Here is a 9182-nt window from a genome sequence, read left to right as displayed (position 1 = left end):
GTTTACCTTGAGAAAAAAAGACTGAATGATCAAGGTTCTTCATTCGAGATTCACAAAAATCACTAGTTTCGGGCTCCTCTCACCTCTCTGCTCCACTCTCACACCCTTGAAAGCTAGAAAATTGTGCATAGGAAGTTCAAGGGTTGTAAAGGGCTGAAGGTCGAGTTTTTACGATGTGCTCTTCTTTTTTAGTTGTTCTAAGCTGACATGCCCCCCTCTCATTAGAAGGCGGTTGGGGACAACGAACAAGATGATTTTTGTTTCTTGAATTAAGTTTTATTATAATTATTTTTTTATTTTTTCTATGGATGATTTGACACCTGATGATGTGGCATTGACATCGAGTGTTGACATGGACGTTGACATGTCAAATGAGACACACATGACAAATGATAAATCGTTAATTTTAAAGGTTAAGCGACAAAGAACCTATTTAAAATTTGGACAAAATCTAAATTTTTATTATTGAAATTGAAAATCGAAGGACCAAATCCAAATCAAATAAAAACCTAAGAGCTAAATATGATTGTTTTTCATAGTATTTATCACTTTAATAGCTTACAATTTATTATATTTTAAGAATAATAAATATTAATATGATAAAGTCTTGACGGTTTTAAATTCAAATAATATTGAGATTAAAGGAAAAGAATAAAAATTGTAAGAAGAGTGGTAAAAAAATATAAAACAAAACAAAAAGAACCAATCAAAATCCAGAGGGGAACATGGGAGGGGGTGAAAGCAAAAAGGCTGTCAGCCAGGTCACCCTATCTTTTCTCGTGGTGGAAATGATTCCTCTTCCTCGTCCTCCTCCAACTCTTGCCCTTAATTTCAAATCTCTCTCACTAATTTAAATTTGGTCTAAATTTCATGTGCATTTCAAAAATACCACTCGCTCTACAGCTATATATATACCCCTCTTTTCTAGCTCTCTCTCCTATTCTGCCCCATTTTCCTCTGCGTCCTCGGCCTCCTCTCAACTGATACTCAAGAGATAGAGAGCCAAGCCTTCGTCTTTGGAGGTCGGCTTGCTCTTCTTCGCCTTCGATCGCCTTATTTTCGTCGTCTTTTTTGTAATCTCAGGTGAGCTCCGATCTGAAACATTTTTCGTTTTCTCGTCCATGTATCTGCTAGATTTGGAGGTTTTTACCTTTTGATTTTGAATTACAACCTCTCGATCTGGTTTTGACCGTGAATCTCTGAGTTTGATTTGATTTAGTGTGTAAAACTTTGGTGTTTGTTATATTTTGTGAATAGATCGGGTTGATTGCTGAAATTGAGTCAGATTACGTGGATATGTAGCTGATCTAGGGTTATCGTGAAAGTTTTTGACATATTTTGGGCTTTGATTGCTGAGATCTACAAGTGGTGAATGCATGCCGTCCCATTTTTGGATGAAGATTATACATAACATCTCTTTCAATCGTCTATTTCTCCCGATCGATGCGTTTCATTATGTTTCGAAACCATTTTGTTGTCTGATCTGATTTTCATCGGTGTAGATCTCTTAACTTTTTGATAATCGAGAATAACTTAATTCTGAATTTTCATTTTCCTTAGCTTGTTCAACTAAGAGGTTTAGATCCACTGGCTATTAATTATGTGTATTAAATTTAAATCCAAGAAGTGTCTTGAAGGAATAATAGGTAAAAATGTTAAAATTAGTGTGTGCTTTTAATCATTGTAAGTGTCTTCCTTTCCTTTTTTCAAGAACGGAAAGGAGGACTGTTATTCTTATTATCTGTTCTTTTGCTGTCTCTCTTGGCAACTAAAGGTAGTGTTATGATAGTAGATGAAAGGTTTCAAGCTTTGTGTGACGTTTTCTGTTTGTTGACCAATCTAAAAAGCTATTGAAAAGGTAGTGGTAGATTGCAGAGATGTGTATGATAGATATGGTCTTGAGTATGACGTTTTGTATCTGATTGGAAATGGGATTTTGAGTTACAGGGGTATTTTTTCACTACTGATGAGTACAGCTGCTGGTAGTTCAACTATGGATTGTCATGGTTATGTATACATTTAATGATAATCATGACTTCTATGTTTTCTGCAGATTTGTGAAAAATGGCCGATGCCGAGGATATTCAGCCCCTTGTTTGTGACAATGGAACTGGAATGGTGAAGGTTAGTCAATACATTTCATGCTTATTATTTGGACCAAGTTCTGTTCTTTTATTACTATTTAGTTATTTTGAAACGCTTCTAATATATTGTTTTTGTGTGCAGGCTGGTTTTGCTGGTGATGATGCTCCCAGGGCAGTGTTTCCTAGTATTGTGGGTAGGCCCCGTCACACTGGTGTTATGGTTGGAATGGGCCAAAAAGATGCTTATGTTGGTGATGAAGCTCAATCCAAGAGGGGTATTCTTACCTTGAAATATCCTATTGAGCATGGTATTGTCAGTAATTGGGATGACATGGAGAAGATCTGGCATCACACATTCTACAATGAGCTTCGAGTTGCTCCTGAAGAGCACCCAGTGCTTCTCACTGAAGCTCCTCTCAACCCTAAGGCCAACAGAGAAAAGATGACTCAAATCATGTTTGAGACCTTCAATGTGCCTGCCATGTATGTTGCTATCCAGGCTGTTCTCTCCCTGTATGCCAGTGGTCGTACAACTGGTTAGTATCACTATCTCCATCTGAAATTCATAAACTTGTCTTAGAATCACACTGAGCCTCTGACCCTGACTTGGCTCCTCATTGGAATAGGTATTGTGCTGGATTCTGGTGATGGTGTGAGTCACACTGTGCCAATCTACGAAGGGTATGCCCTCCCACATGCCATCCTTCGTTTGGACCTTGCTGGTCGTGATCTCACTGACGCTTTGATGAAGATTCTCACTGAGAGAGGGTATATGTTCACCACCACTGCCGAACGGGAAATTGTCCGTGACATGAAGGAGAAGCTTGCATATGTTGCCCTTGACTATGAGCAGGAACTTGAGACTGCCAAGAGCAGCTCCTCTGTTGAGAAGAACTATGAATTGCCTGATGGACAAGTCATCACAATCGGAGCTGAGAGATTCCGTTGCCCAGAAGTCCTCTTCCAGCCATCGCTGATTGGAATGGAAGCTGCTGGAATCCACGAGACCACCTACAACTCTATCATGAAATGTGACGTGGATATCAGAAAGGATCTCTACGGAAACATTGTTCTCAGTGGTGGCTCAACCATGTTCCCAGGTATTGCTGACCGGATGAGCAAGGAGATCACTGCTCTTGCCCCAAGCAGCATGAAGATTAAGGTTGTGGCACCACCAGAGAGGAAGTACAGTGTCTGGATCGGAGGATCAATCCTTGCATCCCTCAGCACCTTCCAGCAGGTGAATACCTTTTTTTCTCCATGATTAGGCTCCTTTCTGCATATTCTTTTGGCCAGGACTGACAATGCTTGCTTTGTTTTGTTTTGCTTTGTAATAGATGTGGATTTCCAAGGGCGAGTACGACGAGTCTGGTCCATCTATTGTCCACAGGAAGTGCTTCTAAATTCTACAGCAGTGCTTTGATGGTGAGTTTTATTTCCATTTAGTTGGCTTTCGTGTCATGTGTCATGTGAACTCAAATTGGTTGAAGTGGAAAGTGTTGAGGTGGATCACTGAAGGAGGGGTATGATATTTTGGTCTTGATGTGTCCTCTAGCTTTTCATCTGTGCGTGAGAGGCTTACCTGTACTTGTCCTCTGGATGTGGTGAGCAGAAAGCTGGTCCTCAAAAGTCCGTCCTCAGGTTGCATTATCTTGTGGTTCAACCATTCCCTTCAGTAGGATGTTTGTAGCTGGAGAGTGATTGTGATGCTTCTTCTTTTTTTTTTTTTTTTTCCCTTTTTTTTTCTCCTCTTTCAATATTTGACGGTTTTTTTTCCCTGGGAACATTAATGTTAATAGCTATTGTATGAGAAAATTTTATGTTAGTGTCAGTTTGCGGTCATAAACTTTCTATGAAAAACTATATTTAATTACTGGCTTGAAAGCTTCTGAGCGATCCTTTGCCGCGCGCCCTGTGTTTTCTAATGATGTTTGTTGAATATTTATTCTCGGTTAGTGTAATTTTTGTCTGGGTATGGATGTCTGATTCATAATTAATTTAAAGAACAGTAAAATGCCATAGCCTACCTAAGCCAGATCTGCCAATCAGAAGGGTTGTGCACCTCAAAAGGGTTATGTCGTCATTTACGGGAGTCGTAGGAGGAAAAATAATATGACTACTATTTCTTCTGAATTTAACTTTGAAGGGGGATGGTAAATTTGAATGTCATTTATGAGGGTTTTCTTGGTAGTTGCATTTTAAATGTTTCTGAGTCTTGTACCTTTCAGGGACAAGTATGACAAGGAATCATTTTCACTTGTCTGTCTGATCCAGTAAATAATACAAGTAATATTGGAAGGGGCAAAAGCCTAAATTATTGGAAGGGGCAAAAGCATAAATGACTTCAATTTTGTTCAAGATATTGATAAGTTTTTCATGAGATATCTATTATTTTATTAGTTTGATATTTTTATAAATTCCCAGTATTTTCCCTTATATATTGTTTATTATTTATTTTTAAAATTTTGTTTCTTCGTATATTGGTTAATATAATTGATATTTTGCCACTATATTTCTTTAAGTAATGCTAAAATTTATATTTTTATCTAATAGTTATTTTACTCTGCCAATGTAGTGTCAATTAGCAAGCCTCTTTTAAAATAAATAATATTTAGAGGTTGATTGGCAAAAGTTAGGAAGATGAAAAAGTGGTAGGATAAAATATGTGGTTTTTAGCTTTACTTTATTATTTTCTAAAGAATTTTTATATATAGATAATCTTTATATTCCCATTGTTGATACATGAATATTTTGGCCAATATTATTGTATATTGTTTTCATATGCGAATCTTGGCGATTCTAGAAATCATGCTTTGAAGCAAGTATATTCCAAAATTGTTCTCAGGCTATTAGTGGGGCTTTAAACAAGTGGAGTATTGTTGATTTAATTTTATTTCAAACAAGAGCCAAGCTTTAGCTTATTATTGAGTTAGATAATTTGTTTAAACTTTGGCTCCTTAATTTTTCAAGCGTATTCGAGCTTGTTCACAAGTTGTTCAATTAACTTATTCATTTCTTATATAAAGTAAATATTGTTTATTATTTTTTTGGGTAAATCAATACTAATTATTAAGATTTTATCATTTGAGTTAATGATAATTTGTCCAAGTTTGACTCGTGTACATGTAAACATGAATATATCTATGGTTAAACTTCTTTTTACAACAATAATGATTCAAGCTATATCTATTATGTCATGAAAATAATTTCTTCTTACTTAAGAGATGTTCTAATTACCAAACTAAAATAATACCATCAAAACTAGTAAAAATAAAGTCTTACGAGTTTATATTGAGCTTATTTATATGAATCGAGCAGATCGTCTAATAGACTTGTTTATTTATGGTCCTAACTGTTCGTTTGAAACATAAGATCGTATGAAATTTATTGCCTGTAGTGTGGACAGTTGTTTCATAACCCTGCATTGTTAATGAATATAAGGTGGTTTAATCAGAATTTCAAATATTATTAACAAATTTGTTACAAATGAATGAATTTTATCTTGAGGGGAAAGCTTTGTAGTTAGTTGGACACTGTTGTAAACATTCTTTCGTGAGCTGGAAAGTGAGTTTGATACTCAAAAGTATATACCGTGCAGAAAAAGTAAAGGAGATATTGAATTGAATGGACGTGGTAACAATTAATATAATAATAAGGAGGTAAAAGGTCCAAATAAAAGGTGAGAGGGCGATGATTAAAGTTAATAGAGGATTAAGCCGATTGGCTTGAGCACGTGGAGTGAATTGGTCAAAATCAGAAGAATCCTATAAGGTGATAGGGAAGCTTTGGATTTTAAATCAGAAATTGACATGATCTTAAATTCACGTAACCCTAGTTAATTGATTGGGTCACTTGTAAAGATAAAAGGGAGAGAAAAGCTAAAAGAATGAAAAAAAAAGGAGATGAAAAAGTCATTGTGGCAACTTGCGTAGCTTTGAATCATTTTTTTTTTCTTTGGTGGTGGTTGGGAAGTAATACTTTAAGAGAGAGAATATACAAAGGTTCACGATATGGAGGCCCAAGCCGAGATTATTGTTATTGTTATTATTATTATTATTTTGTATAGTTGAGATCAGAAGCGAAAACAAACTAGCGAGACGCAATAAAGAAAAAACAAAGTACTTAACTAAAAACCAAAGAGGGTAGCTAATCAAGAGGAAAATCTAAGTGGGTTGCATGAGTCTCACCTTCAATGGGGTGGCTCTAGCAAAGAGGATAGATCCATCTGATGACTCCAACTTAGCAATGAGTTTCACCTTCTTTGGTTTACCAACTAGCAAGAAAACTGATGAGACCAAAAGAGTATTAGAAATAAAAAGGACAATTCTCCAATTTGAGGTGATCGAGTTATGCTGCAGATTGAATATTACCGGGAGGGAGTCCCTTCCAAGGGCGGCCAGATTTTGACAAGTACAAAATTAAAGGCAAAATGGGCTGCATGAGTCTCACTTTCATTGGAGTCACAAGGAGAATGTAGAGGTGAAAAGACGGCTATCGTTAGTGAGTGGTTATTGGCTAAAACCACTAACCTTAACCGCCTAGACGGTTAACTGGTGGTTAGCGGTTAGTAACTTTAATAACTACCAACCGCTTTTTAAATGAAAAAATTAAATTAATTTTTGTTTTTTTGTTTTTTTTTGTTTTTTTTTTTTTAAAAAAACAAAAGATGTTTCTATGGTAATACGATAATATCATACTACATATGACATCGTTTCTAGATTTTTATATATATTTAAAATTTTAAACACAAAAAGGCCATCGTTTCATGTGTATATATATATATATATATATATAGGCGGTTAACGGTTAGCAATTTTTCCTAACCACCTTTAAAAGCGGTTAGCAGTTAGCGGATGATTAATAACCGTCTGCCTTTTCATCACTAGGAGAACCCAATGTGGCTAAAGAAAAGTTGATGCAGCGTGACTTAGTGGGCTGCAGCGAAGAACATCAATAAGGAGCGGATAAATAACTCCAGATCTAGATTCTATCAAAGATCTAAGAATTCTTCTTGACAAAACTAGATACTCTCTAGGTTTTGAAGGAAAAGAGGAATAAATTCAACTCTGAGTATTCTCATTAATCAAAATCAATAATAAACAACAACTGTTTTCTCTGGAGGCTATGAGCATATATTTATAGCCCAAAACCCTAAACATAATAAAATATGACATAAATACCCCAAAAACCCTAAACCTAATAAAATAAGGAAATATTGACTCCAAAAACCCTAATCATACTAAAACAAGAAAATAAAGACGGCATAACCTAATAAAAATGCGGAATGTAACATAAACAGCTCCGTGTGCGATCGATCGCAGGTATAGTGCGATCGATCACACAACCAGGGGCTTGTTGCGCAAGTGTCTGGAAGTGCGCTCGATCGCAGGTATACGTGCGCTCGATCGCACTTTCAGGGAACCTGCGATCTGCATCAAAAGTGGATGGACCCATCCGAGCAGCACTCAATGACTAATGGCCACATCCAGTGGCGGAACCAAAAATTTATTATTGTAGGGGCCAAATTAAAAATATAATAAACGCAATTTAAAATTTAAAAAAATGAATGTTTTTCAATTGCAACAATTAGGTTTCCACCACTAGAATTTTAGAATGATATTCTTTAGCAACCCTTTAAGATTTGAAGTTTCGTCATTAAAATCCAACGGTTTATTACTTTTTGAAATGTCAACTTATTTTCTTTTGAATAAATAGTTTTTAGTTTTGACGTTGTGATTCAAGAACCTAAATTTTTAAATTTAAATTACAATTACATAAGATACAAGCATTGATAAACAACAAATAAACAATCATAAAGTAGAAACAAACAAACACACACACCCACATGCATATATATATAACAGTAATCATGGAATAAATTATATACAGCGAAAGTATTTATTTGTTTGCTTTGATTATGAACGCTACCCAATTTTTTTTATTTTTTATTTTTTTTTAAAACATATATTTTTCGAAATTTTCTACAAGCTAATTTTATATGAATCTTATAATATTCTCTAAGTAGCAAATAGTGCTTGATAATGATGGGTGATGCAACCAAAATAATATATCATTTTTGCCTTATTTACTCACTAGAGAAAGGAAGATGGTTACCAATAATTCAATAAAAAACTTTAGAGTAATTAAGAAAAAAATGATTTTCAAAAGACCAAGTGAGCCTCTATTTTAATGTGTAGATGCCATTTTCAAATTTTTCCTTAATTTAAAAAAAAAAATAAATGAAAGGCTTGTGGGATCCACATCCCCCATAGGCACAATGTGGGTCCGCCACTGACCACGTCAAAATTAACTTTACGACAAAAGGAAATTCCAATCTTTAAGGTGAGTAAGGCTAAAAATGGAAATGTGCTTGGAAAAGAGTAAGCATTTGGGGATGCTTCATAGCCGATTTTTTTCTTTTTTTTACCGCACAAAAGAAATTATTTTGTTGCGAATGAACAAGTTATTGAGAAGTCCATACATAGAATCATAATTATTGACACGGACTTTTTTCCACAAAAAGTGAATCTTTTGTTACGAATGAAGCATAAGTGATGTGGATTATTCAAGAATCAATTGTTGTCATTTGGGACATATTCAACCAGTCTGTCCAATTAGAAAGTCATGTCATATCTTGTAATTTTGCAGAACAATCAAAACTTTTTTTTTTTTTTTTTTTTTTCCAATTATAAACTTACAGAAGTTATGCAGTGGCAAAGACATTCTTAAAATAGAGGCCTTTCAGGTAATCATAGAGGTCTTTCAGGTGATCATAGACCACAGAAGAGAGAGCCCCCAAATGGGGCGGGCAACCACAAAAGTAAGCTGACTCTCTCTCTCTCTCTCTCTCTCTCTCTCTCTCCCTCTCCTACATTCCTCCCATTTCTAATCAGCAAATAAAACAGAAAAACCAAAACAAAACAAAACAAATAAATAAAAAACTTGTTCCTTATCCATCTTGTGTCTCCTTAAGAGAAGCAAACACTTTCTCTTTGGCAAAGTAAAAAAGAAAAAAAAGACATACAATTGTACGTTGAGAAACACATGCATTCAAATTCAAAAACATTGCAGCGTTGAAGATTAAGACAGCAGGAAAGA

The 9182-nt window shown here is 35.2% G+C and overlaps 1 protein-coding gene across 2 annotated transcripts; it reads left to right on the top strand.

Moving 5' to 3' along the window:
* The first annotated feature begins 929 nt into the window (after positions 1–929).
* LOC132166765 (actin-7) lies at positions 930–3976 on the top strand. Of its 2 annotated transcripts, XM_059577646.2 has the most exons (6): positions 930–1083; positions 2054–2124; positions 2227–2620; positions 2711–3324; positions 3422–3509; positions 3640–3976. In XM_059577646.2, exons 2-5 carry the CDS (start codon positions 2065–2067, stop codon positions 3485–3487), a joined length of 1134 nt encoding a protein of 377 aa, XP_059433629.1. In that variant the 5' UTR covers positions 930–1083; positions 2054–2064; the 3' UTR covers positions 3488–3509; positions 3640–3976. The 2 variants fall into 2 exon arrangements, with proteins under 2 accessions (XP_059433629.1, XP_059433628.1); XM_059577645.2 differs by having other exon boundaries at positions 931–1083; positions 3422–3976.
* The last annotated feature ends 5206 nt before the right edge of the window (positions 3977–9182 follow it).

The sequence above is a fragment of the Corylus avellana genome, chromosome 11, assembly GCF_965113065.1.
Source record: "Corylus avellana chromosome 11, dhCorAvel1.hap1.2, whole genome shotgun sequence".
Classification (NCBI taxonomy): Eukaryota; Viridiplantae; Streptophyta; class Magnoliopsida; order Fagales; family Betulaceae; genus Corylus; species Corylus avellana.
This window is presented reverse-complemented; position numbering and strand designations above follow the sequence as displayed.

What these genes read in the sequence shown, in the direction of transcription:
- LOC132166765 (XM_059577646.2), top strand. Translation starts at nt 2,065, where the DNA reads ATGGCCGATGCCGAGGATATTCAGCCCCTTGTTTGTGACAATGGAACT. An exon ending in ATGGAACTGGAATGGTGAAG is followed by an intron (nt 2,125 to 2,226) that starts GTTAGTCAATAC and finishes TTTTGTGTGCAG; the next exon opens with GCTGGTTTTGCTGGTGATGA. An exon ending in CCCTCAGCACCTTCCAGCAG is followed by an intron (nt 3,325 to 3,421) that starts GTGAATACCTTT and finishes GCTTTGTAATAG; the next exon opens with ATGTGGATTTCCAAGGGCGA.